At 34.2% G+C, this 23,830-nt stretch overlaps 1 protein-coding gene and 1 pseudogene across 3 annotated transcripts in view; both read left to right on the forward strand.

The window, feature by feature from the left end:
• Positions 1-23,830, forward strand: part of TBC1D23 (TBC1 domain family member 23) — a 48,540-nt gene that overhangs the window by 13,614 nt on the left and 11,096 nt on the right. For 2 of the 3 annotated variants that reach the window (XM_039857054.1, XM_039857055.1), the window contains exons 3-13: positions 109-214; positions 1,213-1,417; positions 5,335-5,458; positions 7,521-7,645; positions 7,733-7,779; positions 8,428-8,531; positions 9,840-9,962; positions 13,256-13,348; positions 15,258-15,428; positions 17,388-17,430; positions 19,276-19,385. In XM_039857054.1, coding sequence (XP_039712988.1) covers positions 109-214; positions 1,213-1,417; positions 5,335-5,458; positions 7,521-7,645; positions 7,733-7,779; positions 8,428-8,531; positions 9,840-9,962; positions 13,256-13,348; positions 15,258-15,428; positions 17,388-17,430; positions 19,276-19,385 — 1,251 coding nt within the window. The remainder of the gene's footprint in view (positions 1-108; positions 215-1,212; positions 1,418-5,334; positions 5,459-7,520; positions 7,646-7,732; positions 7,780-8,427; positions 8,532-9,839; positions 9,963-13,255; positions 13,349-15,257; positions 15,429-17,387; positions 17,431-19,275; positions 19,386-23,830) is intronic. The other variant, XM_039857056.1, reaches the window with a different exon arrangement.
• Positions 6,479-6,597, forward strand: LOC120598220 (uncharacterized; annotated as a pseudogene).

Here is a 23,830-nt window from a genome sequence, read left to right on the forward strand (position 1 = left end):
TGCATTATTATTCCTACATGAAGCCCTTTTTGTTATTACAGCATATTTCCAAGGATGAGAAATAACATGAAGCAAGCTGCTTTTTTTTTTTTTTTATCTCTCTTTCAGATTGCTCTAAATGTTGCAGGAAAAGGTGATAGTTTGGCATCATGGGATGGTATTTTAGACCTGCCAGAACAGAACACTATTCACAAAGATTGTCTAGAGTTTATTGGTAAGTTTAATAATTGTTTTCAAACAGTAAAAATTTTGGAAATAAATTTTGGGTGGCGGAGTCACTCTTTAGTAGAATTAACTTAAAATTTGGGATATGTTGAATTTGTAAAAGGCTTATAAGTGGTTTTAGAACTTTTCTTTTGAAATTTTTATGAATCACGTCTAACATTTTAAGAGAGACGAATTTTTGTTTCTTCTGCATTACATGTTCAATTCTTCAAGTACCTTTATAATTTTGCAGTTTTAAAATTGTTTCTTGTATAATTAATATCTGTATGATTATATACAGTCCTCAAATTATCTATAAATCATAGGTTATGATCTGCTATAGGAAAACTATTATAAATTATGGTTGAATAGGTAGGTTTCTGATCACCCAATGAGGTCTTGTTCAAGATTAAATTAATTTAGTTGATATTACTTTTTAAAATTCATCTATAGTCCATTGGTGTCTTTTTGTTTCTCTTTGCGTTATATTTTAGTTAAATTATTGATTAAATAGGCTTTTGTATACTAACCACAACAGAAAAATTACTGGTGGTGTAGGCAAAAGAAAGGTAATTTGGGGGTGAAGAATGAATCACTTTTCCGCTTCTTGACAAAGCTATAGTGGCAGCTGCCCATCATGAGGTAGATGATAATCTGTTGTTTAGAAAACAGTTTTTTGCTTTCCAGGAATATGGGTTATGACTACCTTCCCTGCTTCTCTAGTTTAGATCATCCATTTTGTGTTTTGTGTGTGTGTATTGTGTGTGTGTGTGTGTGTGTGTGTGTGTGTGTGTGTATAAAATACATTACATATATAATATATATAAAGGTCAAGTATTAAGGTAGTAAAGATTGAATAACTAATAAATACAGAATGAGTATAAGGGAAAAAATATGCTTTTATGTCATGCTCGAAGTGCACTAACATAGTTTATGTTTGTAAACAAGTGTTATGTTCAGTAACTGAACCTCTAATAGGCTAACTTTATTTTGACACTTTTTTTCTAGACCAGCTATCAGTGCCAGAAGAGAAGGCAGCAGAATTACTTTTGGATATTGAGTCTGTAATTACCTTTTATTGTAAATCACGTAACATTAAATATAGCACATCCCTTAGCTGGATACATCTACTTAAACCACTGGTGCATCTTCAACTGCCATGCAGTGACTTATACAACTGCTTTTATGCTATCATGAATAAGTACATCCCCAGGTAAAATAAGATTTAGTTATTATAATTTTAAAAATGAATAGTTCTAGTTTGCTTGGAACTAAAGTTGTTTGATTTATTTTGGTGGTAAAGTAAAAAGGTCGAATGATTTTGAAGATTTTTTGAATCATAATTGTTTATATTTTGTGATTATATGTATATGCAGCATAACCATGCTTTTTTAGTGTTATCTCTATTTTAATTTCTTTACCTATAAAATAAAAATAACATAGTGTCTAAGTGAAAAGTAAGATTTTTGGAGTGCTGCCTTAAGTGAAGTGTTGAGGTTACAGCTTGAAACATAGTGCTAGAAATACAGGCATTGAACAAGTAATCGGAAGTGTACCAAGTGTGAGAAAGGTGAAATATAGAGTGCTATGGGAATGCATAATGGAGGCAGCCTAACTTGGATCAGGGATGGCTTCCCTGGGTAAGTGACACTTAAGTTCAAACCAGACAGTTGTGTGGGTGGTTAGGGGAGAGGGGTGAGGAGTGTTGGGCGCCGTACTCATAAGATCAGGAAGAGTTCTTATAGTAGCCGATGCTATGGATCGGGTAGTCAGGATTTTAGAGCCAAAAGGAACTTTCACATAATCTAGACCAGTGGTTTGGCTGCACAGTGAACCTTGGATACACATTGGAATCATTGGGGGAGCTCTTAAAAATCCTGATGCCTTTTTGCATACCTGATTAAATCAGATTTCTGAGTAGAGCATACATGCATCAGTGTTTGTTTAGAGCTTCCCAGTTGATTACAGTTTGCAGCCAAAGGAGAGAACTGCTATTCTGGAGCTTGATAGTTAAATGACTACTGTTTTTTACTGCTTTCTATCTGATAACACACTATACTGGGTATAGATGCTTTGTGTATTTTCTCATTTAAACAGGGACCACTATAAGTGAGGTTAACTCTGATTTACAACTACAGAAACTGAGGCAAAGAAAGAGATTAAATAAATCATCCAGGATTACACTTCTGGTGTATGACTGAGTCAGGATTTGAACCTATTTGGATAGATATTTGTGCTTCGCTAAAATGGTTCTCCACTCTGGTTGCTTGTTAGAATCAACTAAAGAACTTTTTATTTCTTCCTTTTTTTTTTTGATAACAGCTTTATTAACATATCATTTATATCATTAAATTCATTCTTTCAGTATGTGCAATTCAGTGGTTTTTAGTATAGTCACAGAGTTGTGCAACCATAATCACAGTCATTTTCAGAACATTTCCATCACCCCAAAAGTAAACCCTGTAACTCATTAGTAGTCAACTCTCCATTTCCCCCCAACACTCTCAGCCCTAGGTAATCACTAATCTACTTTCTGTCTCTATGGATTTGCCTATTCTGGACATTCATATAAATAGAGTCATATAGTATATGGTTTTTTGTGACTGCCTTCTTTCCTTTAGCATGTTCTAAAAATTCATCCATATTGTAAAGTATTGTAATTTCATTTCTTTTTATTGCTGTGTAATATTTCATTGTATGTGTATAACACATTTTATTTACTTATTCAACAGTTGATGGACATTTGGATCTTCACTTTTTGTCTATTATGAATAGTGCTGCTATGAACACTTGTGTACAAGTTTTAGTGTGGACATGTTATTTCATTTCTCTTGGGTCTGTACTTAGGAGTGAAATTGCTGGATCATATATTTCGGTTTAACCTCTTAAGGAATTGTCAGACTGTACCATAACCATCATTTTACATTCCCATCAGCAGTGAATGAAGATCCTAGTTTGTCCACATCCCCATCAACATTTTTTTTTTATTATAGCCATACTAATAACATTTTTTTTATTATAGCCATACTAATAACTTTGAAGTGGTATCTCGTTATGGTTTTGATTTGCATTTTCCTGACAGGTAATAATGTTGAACATCTTTTCAGTGCTCAGTGATTTGTATATCTTCTTTTGAGAAATGTCTATTCAGCTGAAGAACTTTTAAAATATACTATATAAGTAGACTAAGTAGAGCCTGGACATAGATATATTTTAAAAACTCAGGTGATTCTAATGTACACCAGGGTGGAGAACCTCTGTGCTACCTTGAAGCCATAGTGCTTCACGTAAGGAAAACAGACCCAGAGATGCCAAGAGACAGGGCTGAGGTCAAGCTAGAGCCAAAACTGGAATTTGAGAATCATTCTATTGTACTAGGTCTCTCAGATGATTATATTTTAGTTTATATTTTACCATCTCTTAGTGTAACAGCAAGTAATAGCAAGGATCATGGTGTTCTGGCTCTCTTGAGAGTATGTTGGTAGTGATAGCTGGTAATGGAGGAGTTTTATGTTCAGCTGTTTAACACACTGTCTTGTCAGTGTGTTACTGTTTCCATGAGTTCTACATGTAACTTAGTATCCAGCCAGAGTCAGTGTTAATGCCCTTGGATAGAACACAGCCTCACAAAGTGCTGCTAGAAGAACTCCATTGTAATATATCTTTTTATTACAGATTCAGCTATAACATAGGTAGAATTCTGTCAAGCACAGTGCCTTGCATTGTAAAGGAACTTAGCAGCACACCTCTATTAAATGAATAGGTTGCAACGGCTGACTCCCTGAGATGTTCCACTTTTTCTGAAGATGAGACCACAAACTAGGCGCTTGTTTCTACAACTTATGCCTCAGTCTGTAAGCCATGCATTTATAAAGAGAAGAAAGTATTCAGACTAAGGAGGAGGTTACCTTCCCAACATAAATCTGGTTTTGTCTCTGGGCATCTGAGTTACCATCTGAGGGCCTTTTCTATAAAATTTCTCTGTCATCTGCAGTATCAAAAATTGGCAGATGGGGTCATACCAAATCCTGGAATTGACCTAAGATCTTGGATTTGTAGAAATTATTTTTCATTCCCACTTGTATAGCATTATAAAACATTCTTAATGCTTTTATTTTAAAACGGTGACATTGACTTTTTTACAAGAAGCTGTTTGCCTTATTTTTTTTTACAGATTGATTTTTTAGAGACCGTACCCCTACCAAAATACCACTTGTTAAAATATCGAATTATATATATGGAAGGCATAATAGTTTAAACCAATTCTTAGTTCCATCACTTCTTTGCCATGTGACTTGGGAGTGAACTACTTGATCACAACTAAGCCTCAGTTTCCTCATATGTACAATGGGGGAAATAATAGTATCTATTTTATAGGTTTGCTTGTAAAGATACAGTGAGATAACTTTGTAAAGTGCCTGTTACAGTGTCTGGCATATGGTATTTCTCAGTAAAAATGGACTTTTATTACGATGGCCTGTAGTTTTAGCTATATATTTTTACTGATTCATTAGACACAGGGAACAAGGCAAGAAGTAGGATAGTTATTTAGAAAGGTGAGTGTTTGTCACCTCCTGGAATTCACTCTGAGCACCTGGACCCAGGCCACTTCAACAGCTTCTGAGGCTCTTCTGAGTGGGTCCACTGTTCTGAAATGTTTATCTGTGGCCATTTCAGACTTGCACCTTTGCTGAAGGACATTCCTAATTGAGTACATTAGCTGCGGAGCTAACCAGAAGCCTTCTAGGAGTTTCCTCTTATTTGGCAAGGAAGAAGGAGGCTAGATTTCTTCAGGACTCTCCAGGTCTTTTGGGATTCGGTACTTACCAAAATTACCCTAAGCGGTCCTGCTGTTTTCAGTGTTCTCTGTACTATAGTCCTTTCCTTTGAGTGCTGCTTGGGTTCACCTGGAGAGAATCTCCCTAGAGTTGGCTGTAGACCTGCTGTTTCTACAAACTTTCTGTCAGGTATGTTAGGTGTTAGCACGAGAGCTCTGCCTTGTATGAGGTAGGCTGGTGTTTAGCTGTTCTGGGAGTAGGGAGAGGAGATGGGTATTGCAGGAGGATTGATTACTGGCATGATCATTTCTGACCTACTAATGCAAGAATCCTTGCTTCTCTTGTCTTTTAGGGATTGTTCCCTGAAGGGGAGACCATTTCATCTTTTCCGATTACTCATCCAATACCATGAGCCTGAGCTTTGTTCTTTTCTTGATACAAAGAAAATTACTCCAGACTCCTATGCACTCAACTGGGTAATAAAGTGAAAGTAGGAACACTTACTGAAAAATAGATTTCTATGAAACTATAGTTAGGTTTTTTTTCCCCCAAAGAGGAAGAAAAGTACTAAGCTATAGACCATTACCACTTGAACCAAAGAAGTAAAATTATTGGCACTTCAAAAATAGCTTTTTTTGCTCTTCATTTATGTTAGTTCAGATTATTTAATATGAAACTTAGCCTTTTGTTTTTTTACAATAAAATGTATGTGGCATATTTACATGTATACGTAAACATAAATATCAGTTCACTTTAAAAGTTTGAGATTAAATTGTTGATGGTCTATATAAGAATTGATAAGTCATGAAAAAAATGACAGGATTATCAAATGATTAATATAAAAGAATATAAAGTACATCTCAGTGCTCTGTCATGCTATATTTATATTTTCAGGGTGAGGTTTTATTATTCTAAGTCAGTGGTTCTCAAGTCTTTTGGTCTCAGGTAGCGGTGCCCAGCCTTTTGGCACAGGGCCCAGTGCTCCGGTGAGAATCAAATGCATAATGATCTGAGGTGGAGCTGAGGTGGTGATGCTAGCACTTGGAGAGTGGCTGCAAACACAGATGAAGTTTCTCTTGCTTGCCCGCTGTTCATCTCCTGCTGTGTAGCCTGGTTCCTAACAGGCCACGGACTGGTACCTGTCCACGGCTCGGGGTTTAGGGACCCCTGGTCTCAGGACCTCTATACACAACATTTATTGACGATCCATTCTTTATATGTATTATGTTGATTAGAAATTAAAACTAAGAAATTTTAAATTTTAATTTATTTAGCAGTAATGATAAATCCATAACATGTTAACATAATTTGTTTTTTAAATGAGAAATAACTATATTTTCCAGAAGAAAATTAGTGAGAGTAGTGGCATTGTTCTGTATTTTTGCAAATCTCAATATATAGCTTAGATCATAGACAGATAGATTCTCATATCTATTTCTTTGTTCAATCTGTTGTGAGAATATTTAAGAATATCTAATTTAAAAATATTTAATACCGTCTACGGCCATGCTACCCTGAACAAGCCCGATCCCGTCTGATCTCGGAAGCTAAGCAGGGTCGGGTCTGGTTAGTACTTGAATGGAAGACCACCTAGGAAGACCAGGTGCTATAGGTGTAAAGAAATTTTTTTAAATTAAAAACATAAAGGATTGTAAGCTGACAAGGTCCTTGCAATCTGTGAGGTTGCCTCGCCTACAAAAGTAAATAAATAAAAAGTAAATAAAGATATTTAATACTGTGACAGTAACTTAGCACCTGGCACAAAATATATGGTTTCTCGCACTTAATGTATGTGTTCACATTAGCTCCCTTTAGCTATTAAAAACATTTTAAGTTTAAACCTCTACATGGAATTGTTTCTGTATTTAATGAAAATTGAAAATATCACTGAATTCATGCAATTTAAAAAATAATTGGGCTCTAGAGAAACTTATACATTAACAAGTTTTTAATTTTAAATAGAAAACCATAGAGCACCTGAAACCTATTGAGGGATATGAATGTTCTCTCATCTATTTCTAATAACATATAACTAAGCTTTGGGAGCGGTTCACATTTATATTGTCATTAAATTTTTTTTAGGTGCTGTTAACTTAATTTAGCATGTTTGATCCTTACAATTACCTTGTAAGTTAAGTACTGTAATAATTATACTAGTTACCCTTAGGGAGCTCTGTAGGTAATTATGTTAGTTATGCTATGGCAGATATGTGGTGTTACTTTAGATATTCTAGGATAATTATCTCTCACAACAGTGTTAGATGGGTAGTACTATTACTAGGATTTTTTTCTTTTTACAGAAATAGAAATGGAAGCTTTAGAGGTTAAGTTTTGTGCCTTATGTCACACAGCTGGTAAGTGCCTCCATTGTGCTTTGAATCCACATGTTCTGCCTTTGGATTAGGTACACTAAAATTAAAGTACACATTAAATTTCAGATAATTTGATATAATGTTACTTATGTATTTGCTTTAATACTTTTAAAAGAACAAGTCATTTCTAATGGTTTACGTTTGTCATTTGATTTTCTGATTACAGCTTGGAAGTCTTTTTGCATGTTACTGTTCCATTGAAGTCACTCAGGCAATATGGGATGGATATTTACAACAAGCAGATCCATTTTTTATTTATTTCTTAATGTTAATAATCCTTGTTAATGCAAAGTAAGTATCAAGTTAGATTTTTTTTCTCTTTATTCTCAAGGTGCTCTGTTAATATTTCACTTTAATTCATTTGACTCTTTTTTACAGAGAAGTTATTTTAGCACAAGAATCCGACAGCAAAGAAGTTGTTATCCGTAAGTATCATTTAATGTAGAGAAACTATTTCATGTCACTTAATTTTCTTAAACTCAGTTTCCTCATCTATAAATTTAGTAGATTAGATCTCTGAGGTTATATTCAACTCTTACACATTCTTTAGATACAAACCTTAGACCGTTTTCCCCAGTTTTGCTACCCTCATTCCTTTTTTTTTTTCCCCCACTCTTTCATTCCTTTCCATATCTGTTTCTTTGGTTTTCATTGTTTAAATAAAATCTCTCCCTGTCTCCCCATCTCTTCTTTTTTCCTTAATTTACCTTTTAATATTCACACAAGACATAGTTCCTTAACTCAGGAATTATTTCTTGGTTATTTTTATTTCCAGAGGCCCTGGCACCTAATAGGTGTTTGTTCAATAAATAAATCACAGTATTCTGGTCAAGGCTAATTTGATTTGATTGCCTGACGCCACCATTCACAAGCAGCAGAATTGCATTAACAATTTTTGCTCCTTTGGGGAAATCCACTTCTCCCCAAGCAGTTTTAAAGGCATTACTGTTGAGATTCCATTTATATAGCTTTTATTATGTTAAGGACATTCCAGCTTTGATACATAAATAATGTTCATTGTAGTCCTCACAAGCAATTTTTTAAGTGTTGTCATATTTATAATCCTGTTTCAGAATTCTTGGAAAAAACTCCATCCAGTTTGAATCTAGAAGATATAGAAGACCTTTTCTCTCTGGCTCAGTATTATTGCAGTAAAACACCAGCTTCATTTAGAAAGGTATAAGACAAGAAATGACCAGCTATTCAGTATTTCACATTTTGTACATAGTTCTATTTTTTTATGTTGTATTTACTTCAGTTAAAATACTCTAGGTTGGCATTCTTTTCTGTCTTTATGTTTTTCAATTTTGTGTGATTTTTCACCTTTACTACTCCCTGGTGAAGGAACAAACAGATTAAAAAAGATAGTATACAAATATGCTAGGAATCATTTCACCTCTATTCTGATTATTTCTGATCATTAGAAAATTGATTATGAGATATTTCCTAAATTAGTGCTTTCTTAACTTTAAAAATTATATTACAAAAATTTTACGGAGCATGAATAATTATGCCTCCTTTATATGGAGTTCAGCTTTGTACAACTTTTTAATGATGCAGGGCTATCTTGTATGGAAAAATGAGTCACTTAGCCCCTCCCTACAGCCTTTCTCAAACCAGACCAGTGCATTTAAGAAAAAGGGCACCATATTAGAAACATAGAAAGTAAGACTCCAGGAAGCAAAAACATAGTGGAGGAGGCACAGAAATATCTTAACTAGTAATGCATACTGCTTTGTGACCTCAAGTGCCCAAGAGAGCATTATTGTCTTTTTTTTTTTTTAGGTCATTCTACCATAATAATTGCTAGTTTGGTAGTCATCATGTCACTGAACAAGGTTAAATTATACTCAGTATAGTGTGTTTTGGAAGGAAACCTTTTCATAACATTTCCCTTGAAACTAATTAATTAAAAAGGAGATTTGTTTCTAGGGACTCATTTAGCCATCTTAATAATTGCATTCTGTAGAACAACTTAGTTCCCAACAATGCTGAGTAAGTCAGATGGTGGGATAGTGGTTTAGGATCCTGGATGATAAATAAGTTTTATTCTTTTCAGTCATCTGAGAGGACCAATATTTATTCTTCAAACATAGTAAATAATCTGCACTGGCATTGGCTAATTAGAGCAGGCTATTCATCAGTGTTTTACATAATTTATACAATTCATTTATGCCATATTTTTGTTTTTATTAAAATATAAAAAGTGAGTAGCCATGTAAAATAATATTTGCTGTAGGTGATAGTATAGAAAATAGCCATGCAGAATGTGTTACTTCATTTCATTTTGTGTGAACTCTGACAGGGACTTTATAGCCTTTTTTTGTGAGTTTGAGCTGATAGCATATTAAGTTTTGGAAATCACATGACTCAAGGATGTTATATAATTATTTTACCTTTTATCATGGTTTATTAAGAATATCTTTAGGAGGAAAATTTGATTTTTTTTTTATTTATAGTGTTTTAAATTTTTATCTTCTAACAGGATAATCACCATCTATTTGGTAGTACTTTACTGGGAATTAAAGATGACGATGCAGATCTGAGTCAGGCTCTTTGTCTGGCCATCTCTGTGTCAGAGATCCTTCAGGCAAATCAGCTGCAGGAGGTAAGTAAAGAAAACCCATGGTTTTGTCAGAGGACTGTCTCCTTTAAGGAGCAAACATTTTCTCCATTTGTTGATTTCCACAAAATTAATTTACTACAATAATGTGTCTGTTTTACTTTTTTTGATGATTAATGTGTTAAATCTTCTGTCCAGATGGTCATTTTTAAACTGCCAACTTGGGTGTTATTTTAGTTGGCAACAATTAATTTTTTAATTAGTTTCAAGTATATAGTACATTGGTTAGATATCTCTATAGTTCATAAAATGGTCTCCCCCTCCAATTGCTCCCTCCCTCCCCTGATCCTCCACCTAGCCAATGTATTCAGTCTAATTATATTCCCTAAACCGTACTCCCCATCCCTGTGTCCATCCATCAACTACTAATTTGTACTTCTTTAACCCTTCACCCCACTCTCCCAGCCTCCCAAACTCCCCTCCCCTCTGTCTGTCACCAAATTGTCCATTATATTTGTGAGTCTGTTTTTGATTAGTTTGTTCTTTTTATTCCTTGGATTCCTTTCCATTCATCCACTCTTTTAGTTGGAGCACTTAAATTCTTTTCCATTTGAGGTACTTATTGATAGGAATGTAGTTGTTACCATTCTTTATTCCTGTTTTTGATACATGGTTTTTCTTCTTAAAGAAGTCCCTCCAACATTTCCTATGATATGGGCTTGGTGGTGATAAATTCCTTTAATTTATTTTTGACTGGAAAGCTCTTTATCTGTCCTTCAACTCTAAATGATAGCTTTGCTGGATAGATTATTCTTGGTTGTAGATCCTGAGTCTTCATCCTGTCAAATAGTTTTTGCCAAGCCCTTCTGTCCTGCATAGTTTCTTTTGAGAAATCAGCTGCCAATCTTATGGGTTTTCCCTTATAAGTAACTTTTTCTCTTGCTGCTTTTAAATTTTTTTTCTTTGTAGTTAACCTTTGGCATTTTAATTATCATGTGTCTTGGTGTGGCCTCTTTGGATCCCTGATTTTGGGAATTCTCTGAGCTTCCTGAGGTTTTATGTCCATTTCCTTCATCTGGTTAGGAAAGTTTTCCATCATTATTTCTTCAAATAGCTGTTTAGCATCTTGATTTTCTTCACGTACGCCGATCACATGGATATTTGGACCCTTAATAGTGTCCCATATGCTCCTTAAATTATTTTTATAGTCTTGGCATCTTATCTCTTGCCATTCTGATTGAATGTTCTTGGCTTTCCCATCCTCTAGATAGGGCATTTGATCCTTTTCTTTATTCACTCTGTTTATTCCTTTGTTTATTTCATTTAATATACTTCTCATCCCAGATAATGTATTCTTCATTTCAGACTGGTTCCCTTTTATAATTTCCATTTCCATTTTTATATTTTTTTTAAATCTCTTTGTTGAAGTTCTCACTGAATTTAACCAAAAGTTCATTGAGCATCTTTATAACCAGTGTTTTGAACTCTGCATGTTAGATTACTTGACTCCATTATATCTGGATTTCTGTTCTAGTCTCTCATATGGTTTCTGTTCCTTTGTCTTCCCATTTTGGCTGCCTTTCCATGTCTGTTTATATGTACTAAGCAAAGCTCCTAAGTCTCCCGGACTTACTAGTGTGGATTTGTGTAGTAGGTGTCCAGAGGCACAGTCCTGAGAGGGGTCAGCTGCAGGCCAAATTTAGCTCAAGCCACCTGTTAAGATTCAGCAAGCAATCCACAGTTGTTGTTATAGTTGCCTCAAAAGGCCACACCAGAAACCGAGGCCAGCTGCCTCTAGGTGCTGCTCAGCAAGGAGCACCTGACTCACTGAGGATATATCTGGATGTAGCTTAGGTGGGGCCACGAGTTGGGGGAGGTGGGGTTTCAGGGAATCCTCTGGGTGGAGCAACCTGTATTATCCAATCTGATGACCTCACGGCAACGGCAGTGCTGTGTCTGCGCACTGGGAGGGAGGAGGGCTCAACAGGGAACAATGGATACCGCCGGCACTTCTGTACGGAGCAAGTCTCCCCTTGGCCCTCACTCCGACAATGTCTCCCTGTAAGTCCCTGGTGCCCCTGTGCATAGCCCATCGGGCACTGGTGCTCAGAGCGAGCAGGTCTGTCACCGTGAAAATCCACTCACAGACGTGGCCCCTTTAAGAGGCGTGTGCCGTTGTTGCAGCCTCCATCTCACTCAGCTGCTCAAGACCAGGCAGCTCCACGTCCTCACCCTGTCCTACCTTCTGCCGTTGCAGAGTGCTTTCTTGGATTTCTCCCTAGTTGTATGGCTTGTTCATCAAGATCTCAGGCGATTTTTCCTTGCTGCTGCTCCTGGTTTCCGTCACAACTTTGATTTGGTTGCTAGAGGAATGAACAGAGCCTCTATCATCTACGTCATTTTGGTTCCCAGCAATTATTTTTGATGCCCGTTTTTGTGAATTGTTAAATCTGTTTTCATGTTTTAACAAAGCAACAAAATGTTGTATTAAGTACTTAAAAGGGTGAATTTAGCATTTAACAGTTACATTCTGGGTAATTATACAACTAATTGAATTATATGGTTTAATGCCATAAAGCATATAACAAAAAAGAATTGAAGATATGTAACATAATATTCTGTCCATTGCTGTCTTCATGAAAATTAATGAGCCAGTTTTTTAAATATATATTCTTTATTACTAGTATCGCGTCATTTAACTGTGTGTATGTGTGTGTATTTGGAAGGTGGGATGTATTTCCAAGAAGTAGGGAAAAGGAATGGGCCTGGAAAGATACCTTTTACAGTACATCTTTTTAAAACAAGCATTTCATGTATTTTTCTTATTAGAACTATTTAAAAACACGAAAATGTATAATCCAGTTTAATAAGACTCGTGAACTTCCTCAGTTCCAACTGGCATTGCAGAAACTCACCTGACCCAAAACATTTAATTCTTACGTGAATTGTTGTAGATGTGCAGAAATAAGAATTGTATCTATGTCTATGTTTTTAACTATATGGGTTTTTAAAATGTATTTAACATAATACACATTAAAAAATTAAATTCTGATATACTGTAATTAGTTTTATAGTTCAAACTGACATTCTCCTACATATTTTAAGATTTTTTGGTCAAGAACAGTATATATAAAATGTTTTCACTTTTAAAATCAATAAAATTATTTAAGATCTTGAGATTATGTTCTTGCATCTATACTGATTGGATCCTCTTGGTTCTTTGTGAGATCTATTTTTTAATAAACTTGTTCCCCCTCCTTTGGTTAATTGTTAATATTTTATTGTGTAAAATGTGACCCTTGTGGCAAATTTCAGTATGTCACATGTTTCTCTCTTAGGAAGGAGTCCGGTTCTTTGTGGTGGATTGCCGTCCTGCAGAACAGTATAATGCTGGGCATTTATCAACTGCTTTTCACTTAGATTCAGATCTGGTTAGTATAAGTGCTGATTAAAATTTTTTTTAAACATAAGAGAAGAAATCATTTTTTTTCTTTAGCCCATAAATATACATGTACCTGATTAAGGATGTCTGTCTTTCTGCTTAAGGAGGCAGTTTCTGCCCTTATGACAAAAGTGTTGCTCTCAAGTTATCGTTTCACCCAGGACACCCTTTTGGCATCATAAAGGGTAGATGAAAAACAATTATGGCTTACTATTGCTTACCTTTGTTATGTCAGTAAATTCTAAACTTCTTAGTACAAGCTAGCTGATGTAGCATTTAGCATAGTGCCTTGCACCTAGTAAGTACTCTATAAATATTAGCGCTTATATAATTGGGTAATCCAGAAGTTTTTTACGTTAAGCCTTTTTTTCATCATGAGTACTTATGTATATAATAAACTAATATTTAGTAAGGGTAGTATCTGGCCTGTGGTGCTGAGTTGTTAAGATTGCTATCCTCGGGCGACAGAAAGAAGAGTAACTTCTTTTGCTGACCATGCCCTCTTCCCATCTTGTCTGAAGAAGTTGACGCTGAGGGTGAAAGGGCACGTAGAAGGGCCTAGGTAGTGTTGAGAGGAGACTCATGGAATATGGAGGTAAAACAACCCAGAGAGTTTGGGTCACTGTAGTTGGAGAAGGCAGCCCTAGCTTGTTTGCATCCTGAAAGTGAATTCTGTGCCTTTTTCTAAATTCATCCAGGAAGACTTAGATGGTCCTCCTTTTATGCTTATTTTAAAAATTTACTTAAGTGATTCATGAATACTTGAATTAAAAAATCAGAGACTCTCCAGAGTTAACTGCTATTAACAGCTTGTTTAATCTTTCAGACCTTTAATATATATTTACATATTTCTTCACTTTTTTCACTTGCCAGTTCACTTGTTTTTTCACTTAAGTACATTCTCTTTAATGGCTGTACAGTGGTTTATGGTATAGATATACCATAATTTATAAGTTGATTGATGTACATTTGGATTGTTTAGTTTTCTTATAATAAACAATGCTATAGTTAACATCCTTACACATACATTGTGAACCCATGCAAATATTTCTGTAAAATAGCCTCCTAAAAATAGAATTGTTGGTTTGAGGGGTGTGGGTATATAAAATGTTACTAGAGACTGTCATATTGCCCTTTAAAAAGGCTGAACCAGTTTACACTTTACAGCTGTAATGCGAATGGTTGTTTCATACCATCAGCATTATTAGGAATCACCAATTTTTTATTTTATAAGAATGGGGGATAATTACTAGTGATGTTGAGCATCGTTTTGTAAGTGTGCTGTTTGTTTGTTTGTTTGTTTGTTTGTTTGTTTGTTTGTTTGTTTTACAACTTGCTTCAGTGGTTTGTCCATTTTCCTGTTGGGTTTTCACTGTGCTTTTTTTAGGTAGCCCCAGTATAGCAGTTTTAACAAATTTTTGTAGTTACTGGCTTACTTGTTTCCTTGAGGGTAAGAAATTTTCTCATCCTTTTATCTAGAGTAGTGCTGATAAATTAAAGGCTTCTGCTATTTCTTACTGTCTAAGGAATATATGGTTTGCCATATATGTTGAAATAAGAAATAAAGCTTGTTTTTTGCTGCATTGTTTTTAGTTATGGACCTTTTTACTCAGTGTTAAACTTTTCTTGTCTTGATACCTGAAGATACCACACTTATTGTTTAAGAAATAAATAATAACCACAGATTTTTTTTCTGGCTTTAAATTACAGTGTCAACTCTTGTTTTAATGTATTATAGGTATATTTATACATCTTTTTTCTTATCAGTTTTTTTTATAAGAGCTTTTTTTGTTTTCATAGTGGCTATTAAAATTTTTTTCTGAAAAAATATTTCAGATTTTGCAAATGTTCGTGAAACGCAGGCTTGGCACTTTTTTAATTTTTAAAAAATTGTCTAGATGCTTCAGAATCCATCCGAATTTGCACAGTCAGTAAAATCCTTGCTGGAAGCACAGAAGCAGTCCATTGAGTCTGGCTCCATTGCTGGTGGGGAGCACCTCTGTTTCATGGGCAGTGGCAGAGAAGAAGAAGACATGTATATGAACATGGTCCTGGCACACTTTTTACAGGTATGCTGACAGATTATTTTAATTTTGCTTTGTTACTGCTGTCACTTTTAAGAAATTCTCATAGATACTTTTGTGTTCTTAATCTACATTGTCAAATTTATCTTTATTTTTTTCTTTGTTGATTTTGTGTCTTATCAAGAAAGGTCTTCTCCCCCAGATTTTTATTGCATGCTTACTTGTTTTCTTTGTTGTTGTTTGTTTTTTATGATTAAGTCTTGAACCATTTGGAATGTTTTTGTAAGACATGAGGCAGGAATCAAAAAACTTTTTCCAGATAGCTGACCAATTGTGCTATCAATTTGAAACACCACCTTTTTAATATACTGAATTCCTCTATGCACCAGCATCTATTTCTGGATTATTCTGTTGCATTGATTTCATGCTTATTTATGCCCTAGTACCTTTTTCAAGAGCTGTATAATTCATTTTAATATCTTCACTTTGAAATTGAATAAATATATGACACATACCCACCTTTTTTGTGCATGTTGTCTTCAGTACAACTCATCTGTATTCATAATTTTATGCAATCTGTTCCTCTCCCTTCTCTACAAAGCCTCACTCACTGATGGCTTTTAATTTATAAAAATAGTTGTTTATTAGGTATTCTTTGGTAGTTTATACATTAAAGTTCTCATTTTATATGACCCTGAACTATGGAATCAGGAAGACAGTAGCCATGGTGTTGCACAAATTATTCAAGTTGGGTCCATTTATATTCATGTTTTATTTTACTGGGACACTGGGTTGAGAAAATTAGTATAAAAGACAGAATTCTTGAAAGACAAAATGAGAGAAGGAATGAAATATATGAGCGAGGGATTGTAAAATAATTTTATATCTTATTAAAGATTTTAAAAACATACAGAATAGAAAGGGACTCAAATTTATTTTACTTATAAATTTACTTGAGCTATTCTAAAAATGTTCTGGTATAAACTATATTGTGAGGGTTTTCAGATGGCAAGAATGTAGACTACTATGAACTTTTTGTAATTCAAGTTCTTGATTTTTAGAAAAATTTTCCCAATTTTTATCATGGAAAATTTCAAACAAATTTAAAAATAGGGAGACTTGAATCCTATAAACTTTATAAAGACAATCACTTTATCATTATTAAACTCTATTATAAAAAAATCTAGTGTTCAAAGGTTTTCCTCGGATCCAAACAAGACATTGTACTTGGTTGGTATATTTTTAGTCTTTTTTAATTTATAGATTTATAGGTTCTCTTTCCTCACTTTTTTTCCTTGCATGTGTTTGTTGGAAAATACTTTGTCTTATGGAGTTACCCACATTCTGGATTTTGCTGATTGCATTCTTATGGTTTCATTTATCAGGGTCTGTCCCTGGTGTTTCCTATAAACTGATAATTAAATTAGATGTTGAGACTTGATCAGATTATTTTTGGGAGAAATAGGAGGTCTTGGGTGGTGTGTATGTCCATCAGGAGGAAAATATGGCTCAGATATCTCATTTTTGTGTCTGTTTTTTTTCTTGTTTATCATTGCTTAGATCCATTAATTTTTACTAGTTTGTAAAATGGTAACATTCTGTCATTTCTTCATAGTTAGCTATAATATTCTCTGTTATATTTCCTTTTTATTAAGGATATAAAATATTTTGAAAACTTTTAAGAACCACTCTAATTACATCCCCAAATACAATTTAACTGATTTCGATTTGACTCTTTATTGCACTATTGGAACTATAATGTAAATAAAATTAGTCTTGTTAACAGCCACAAAGTTGTTCCCTTCTCCCACCCAAGCACCAGACATTACAATATGCAAGTAAAGATATATACCTCTCTGTGCCAAAATCCAAAATGTCAAAGAAAGGAAAAAGTCCAGAAATTTAACATGTAACCTTTTATTACATTGTCAGTGTTCATAGAATTATCAGAAGTTTTAATTAAATTGCACTTTAGAATAATTTAAGTTTTATTTTCCATTACAGAAAAATAAAGAATATGTGAGCATTGCTAGTGGAGGCTTTATGGGTAAGATTTTAATTTATTAATCCCTTTCTCTCTACTTTTCAGAGGAAATTACATTATCAGAGCTGATTTGTAGTGACCAAATTAGTTAATGGGTATACTATCTCTTCAGTCATTCAGTATTTTCAGAAATGCCAAGGCCAGCAGGACATATAGACAAACATAATAAGCAATTGAAATGAGTGAAGACTGCCTAAATAGATATTTAATTAGATCATATTTGCTTAATGGAAGACTGCATAAATAGATATTTAATTAGATTGTATTTGCAAAAAATATTTTTGTAAAGATGCATGAAAAACTGCCCATATGATTTGTCTCTATAGAAGAGGAATAGATAGGACTGGGAAACAAATGAGAGGACTACTTTTCACTGTATACCCTTCCTACTTTTGCTGTTTTTGTTCTGTTTTATTTTTTAACTACTCGAAGGTATTAGTTGCTAAAAATATGTTGGCTCAGTGGGATAAAACAAATAAAGCTGATGTTTTCAAATCTGCAGACTAATATCTGCTAAACCAGGATAGTAAAGTAATTGACAAAATATCTGCAGGCAAATATTTGAGAACTTATAAACAATTAGGTCAGGGTAATAAGATTTACAAAACAGTTTTTATTTCTTACAAAAGATGTTATTTAAGGAGACAAATTTGCAACAAGTAGATAAGTCCTGGAGTACTAATGTACAGTATAGTTAATATAGACAGTGATATTATATTATAATCATCAAAGTTGCAAAAGAGACCAGATCTTAATTATTCCCACCACGAAAAAGAAATGGTAATTATGTGATGTGAGATGATATAAGTACTATCTTAACAGTGGTAATTTGTATTACAATATATAAATGTATCAAATCAACATGTATACTTTAAATTTATACAATGTTATATGTCAAATATATTTCAATTAAAATATAAAAGTCTTGTCTCAGGAAAAGGGATATAAAAATACTGACCTGGAAATATTGGGAAAATTAATAATAAAACCAAATTAATATTTGTTTAAAGTAGTAGAATCTCGATCTGGAATCGTGGGAGTCTTATAAGAATTTAGTTCTGACCTAATCTTCTTAAGTTATAATTTAGAAGTTTTGGTAGATAAAGACCTATTTCCTCTTGGTCTTTGTTGATATCAGCAAGGATTATGATTATCTCCTGTATATCATGGCCTGGTAATTAACTACCTTTGAGGCTCACACACACAGTGATCTACCAAAGGGATTATTTTAATAAGTAGTGTTAAGCTAGTATAGGCTCACTGTTATTAACTAAACTTGGTTGTTAAGCTTGTTCTCTAAAGTGTCTGAAAAACATTCTTTTATAATATAGTCTAGGTTTTAGAAATGTTTTTTCTAAACTGTAAATTATTCTTTATTTTTCAAGAATAACCTCTCTTTCCATAGCAGTCAGTGCCTAAGATTGCTTCTTTATTATGGCAAAGATTAGTTGATGTCTCCTTATGATTAAACAAAAGCCACCATAGGTTTTCTTTTAATCTTTTATGTCATAAAAATGTTGCTGAGACCATGTATTAATACTCGAAAGATTACCTTCCAAAGAGGAAAATGTCAAGCCTATATATACACTAGTTGTCACCCTTAGGGTCAATTAAGAAAAGTCATATGTGTACACAGGACTTTAGGAGGAAGGAGTAGAGGGAGAAGAAGGCCTTCTGTAGCTTGGAGTCCTTTACTCCTTTTCAAAGGTGCAGAAAGAAATACCTCTGATTATGTCTATGGATCCTTTTTCATTCAGCTATGACATATTTATTATACTTCTCTGGTAATCTTTCCAAAGGGGTTGATATGTCATATTTTGGGGTTTTTTTTTTCTTATTTTTCTTAAGCGCTGCAGCAGCACTTGGCAGACATTAATGTGGATGGACCAGAAAATGGATATGGCCATTGGATTGCTAGTACCTCAGGCTCAAGGAGCAGTATCAATTCTTCTGTTGATGTAAGTGTCTGTGTCAAATATATCACCAGATTCAGATAGGTGCCCAGAAAAGGTGATTAATTACTAAATCCCCACCATATCAAACAGAGTCAAAATATTTCCAACATAATACAGTGAGGAGTCATATTTAATGAAATGGTGAAGCAGGCCTACACAGCCAAACTAGTCAGGAGTTCTGGAGGTTCACCTGCTGAATTCAGATGTTTCCTTGTCCAGCTGCAGTTTGGTATCACCTAGTGACAGATTTTTTGCTCCAGCTTAAATATCAGTGGAGATCATTCTGAGTTGTATGATTAGCTGGCTCATTGAAGTAAGCTGGTTCTAGGAATTTCCCAGTTAGTTTAGGCCAGGATAATACTGAGGTGTATGGTCCCATCTCTTGCCTACAGTATTCCTCCCCACCACAAACTTACATGATTAAAACTTTAGTCCACCCATATATGAGAATGGGCCAGGCAGGAGAAGACAGGAACTGATTGCCAATCCCATTATATTTAATTTTTACTTATCGAGATGTGCATTACTGCAGGATTTTGCTATCGTAGATAATTCCATTTTTTTGTTCTACTTTGGAAATATTTGGGCAATAAGTCTTTTGTACTTTTTCAGTATTTCATGTCAGTTGAGTTAGATGTCATTAAATCATTTTCTTAACAAGTAACAGTTCTGATCTACCTAATGATTATTTTTTAAAACAGAAATAGAAGGGAAATACAGTACAGAGTCATGGTTTCTAGCTTGAGCTTATGGGTCTGACATACCGGGGTGTTCAGGTTTTATCTTTATGACTTATTTTCTTTATGATCTTCAGTAAGATCCTTTCAGCCCTGGTTTCTTCATCCATGCAATACAGATGGTAGTAACAGAACGTTCCTCACAAGGATGACATGAAAATTAAATGTGCAAATGAATGTGAAGTGTAAAACCTATCACTTACGTATTTAATAGTAGTAATAAAATTAGAATTCATTAGATATATTAATTAAGGTTTATCTTCAGCCATGTAAGTCAGAGCAAATTATTGTCAAATTATCAGGAGATAAGACTTCTCTGAGAGTTAAGTTTTCAACTTGATCCTCTAGGTATATAAGAGTTCTTCTCGTGTGATCACCATTTATTTAATAAACATTTGCCATTTTCATTTTTAATAACTAAATAGTATACCATTACATGGTTATAATTTATTGTTAGTCCTCTATCGTTCAATCTTTACATTGTTTCAAATCTTTCTGTTATAAACACTACTACAATTAACTTTTATAGTAATGTATTTGCATATGTCATGATTTAGTTCTAGAGGTAGAATAACTGATCAAAAGATTACTTATCAATATCCTTAGAATTCTGCATTATCAAATTACCCTCCAAAAAAACATAATTCTGATTTATATTCCCACCCACAACATTGGATATTCTGTTAAAAGTTTTTATCTTCAAATTTGAAAAACATTGATTGACGCTGGAAAAGAAATTGTCTTAAAGATGGGTTATATTCAAAAGTGCCAAAGAATTTCTAGTTAGTATAATTTGGTTTTGAACTTGGATATGGAAATAGAAGCATTTTTTTTTTTTTTGGTGGTGTTTAGTTAATGCCTTATTTCTCTTAGAAATAAAAACAACGTGTTTGTTGTAGCATCATATGTAAATATGAAAAGTATAAAAACAAAATTACCTGTAATCCTAGGAGAGATAACAGCTATTTATATTTTGAAATATTGCCTTCAAATCTTTTTTAATGCATGTGTATTTTAGTATTTTATTTTAAATGTAGTGATCAGAATGTATACATAATTTTATTTTCTGCCTTTTTACTGAAATTATGAGCATTTTTTAGCATTTTAAAATGCTTTTTTAAATTTTCTTTTTTTTTTTTTACATCTGTATAATTTTCCATCAAATAGTACCTAAATCCTAGGGCACTTTCTAAATCCTAGGGCACTTTCGTTCCCTTATCTCTCTCTCTCCTGGGCTTCTCTGTTCCCTGAGACACAACAATATTGAAGTTAGGCCAATTAATAACCTTAAGTATTCAAGTGAAAGGAAGAGTCTCTCACTTTGAATCAAAAGCTAGGAATGATTAAGCTTATCGAGGAAGATATGTCAAAAGCCAAGATAGACTGAAACTCTTGGGCCAGTTAGCCGAGTTGTGAATACAAAGGAAAAGTTCTTGAAGAAAAAAGTACTGTTCCAGTGAACACACAAATGATAAGAAAGTGAAACAGCCTTATGGACAAAGTTTTAGGGATCTGAATAGAAAATCATATCAGCCATAACATTCCTTTAAGTCAAAGCCTAATCCAGAGCAAGGCCGTAACTCTCTTCAATTCTCTGAAGTCTGATAGAGATGAGAAAACCGCAGAAGAAAAGTTTGAAGCTAGCAGAGGCTGGTTCATGAGATTTAAGGAAAAAAGCTGTTCCAATAACAAGTGCAAGGTGAAGCAGCAAGTGCTTATGTAGAAGCTGCAGCAAGTTACCCAGTACATAAAGCTAAAATAATTAATGAAGGTGGCTACCCTAAACAACAGATTGTCAATGTAGATGAAATAGTCTTATATTAGAAAAAGAGGCCATCCATTACTGTCATAGCTAGAGAGGAGAGAAGTCAGTGCGTGGCTTCAAAGCTTCAAAGGACAGGCTAACTCTTTTGTTGCGGGCTAATGCAGCTATTGACTTTAAGTTGAAGGCAGGGCTTGTTTATTATTCCGAAAATCCTAGGGCATTAAAGAATTAGCTAAATCTATTCTGCCAGTGCTCTCTAAATGGAAGAACAAAGCCTGAATGACAGCACATCTGTGTACAACAGGCTTTACTAAATATTTTAAGTTCATTGTTGAGACCTGCTCAGGAAAAGATTCCTTTCAAAATATTACTGCTCTTTGACAATACACCTGGTCACACAAGAGCTTTAGTGGGATGTACAATGAGATTTCATGTTTTCATGTCAGCTAACACAACATCCATCCTGTAGCCCATGGATTAAGGACTAATTTTGACTTTCAAGTCTTTTTATTTAAGAAATACATTTCATAAGGCTGTGGCTGCCATAGATAGTGATTCCTCTAATGGATCTGGAGAAAGTAATTTGAAAACCTTCTGGAAAGGAGTCACTATTCTAGTGCTATCAAGAACTTTGTGATTCATGGGAAAAGGTCAAAATATCAACAGTAACAGGAGTTTGGAAGAAGTTGATTCCAGCCTTCGTGGATGACTTCTAGAGAGTCAAGACTTCAATAGAGGAAGTAACTTCAGATGTGGTGGTAATAGCAAGAGAACTAGAATTAAAAATGAAGCTTGAAGATAGAATTGAATTGCTGCAATCTCATAAAACTAATGAATGAGGAGTTGCTTCTTATGAATGAGCAAAGAAAGTGATGGAATCTACTCCTGGTGAAGATGCTCTGAAGATTGTTGAAATGACAACAAAGGATTTAGAATAGTACAATAAACTTAGCTGATGGATAGGGTGTGAGAAGACTGACTCCAATTTTGAATTAAATTCAGTGGGTAAAATGCTTTCAAATTGCATTGCATGCTATGGAGAAATTGTTTGTGAAAAGAAAACTCAATCGATGTGGCAAACTTCATTGTTTTAAGAAATTGCCAGTCACCCCGACCTTCATCAACTACCATCCTGATCAGTCAGCAGCCATCAACATCAGATAGGCAAGACTTTCCACTAGTCAAAAAGATTATGACTCAATGAAGAGTCATATGTTAGTTAGCATGTTTTAGCAATGTTTTTTAATTGAGGTATGTACATTTTTTTAGACATAATGGCTATTGCATACTTAGTAGACTACAGCACAGTATAAATATAACTTTTATATGTACTGGGAAACAAACAAATGTGTGTTACTCGCTTTACTGCAATATTCATTTTATTGCAGTGGTCTGGAACTGAACCTAAAATACTTCCAAGGTATGCTTGTTGTATATTTTTGCTTATTTTTAGACACTAATCTGAGTTAAGAAAAGGACAATAACTTTATTGCTTATTGAGTAAGGAAGATAATTTCAGACTCCACACATTTATATGTGTAACATATATAACCTCATTTTTTATTTTTGCTTTCCATTCCTGAAATAGTTTCACCTAGTATATCAGTCTGCTAGGGATGTCATAACAAAATATGATTGACTGTGTGGCTTAAACAACAGAAATTTATTTTTTTATAGTTCAGGAGACTAGAGGTCCAGGATCAAAGTGTTGGCAAGTTTGATTTCTCCTGAGGCCTCTCTTTTGGCTTGCAGGTGCTGCCTTCTTGCCGCGTCTGCACCTGGCCTTTTTTCTGTGCAGGTGCCATCTGTGATGTCTCCCCCTCTTATAAGGACAGTAGTCAGATTGGATTAGGGCCCACCCATATGATCTCATTTAAACTTAATTGTCTCTTTAAAGGACATACAGTCACTTTCTGAGGTGGACTGGGAATTAGGACTTGAACATA

Source organism: Pteropus medius, unplaced genomic scaffold (genome assembly GCF_902729225.1).
Source record: "Pteropus medius unplaced genomic scaffold, Ma_sr-lr_union100, whole genome shotgun sequence".
NCBI classification, from domain to species: Eukaryota; Metazoa; Chordata; class Mammalia; order Chiroptera; family Pteropodidae; genus Pteropus; species Pteropus medius.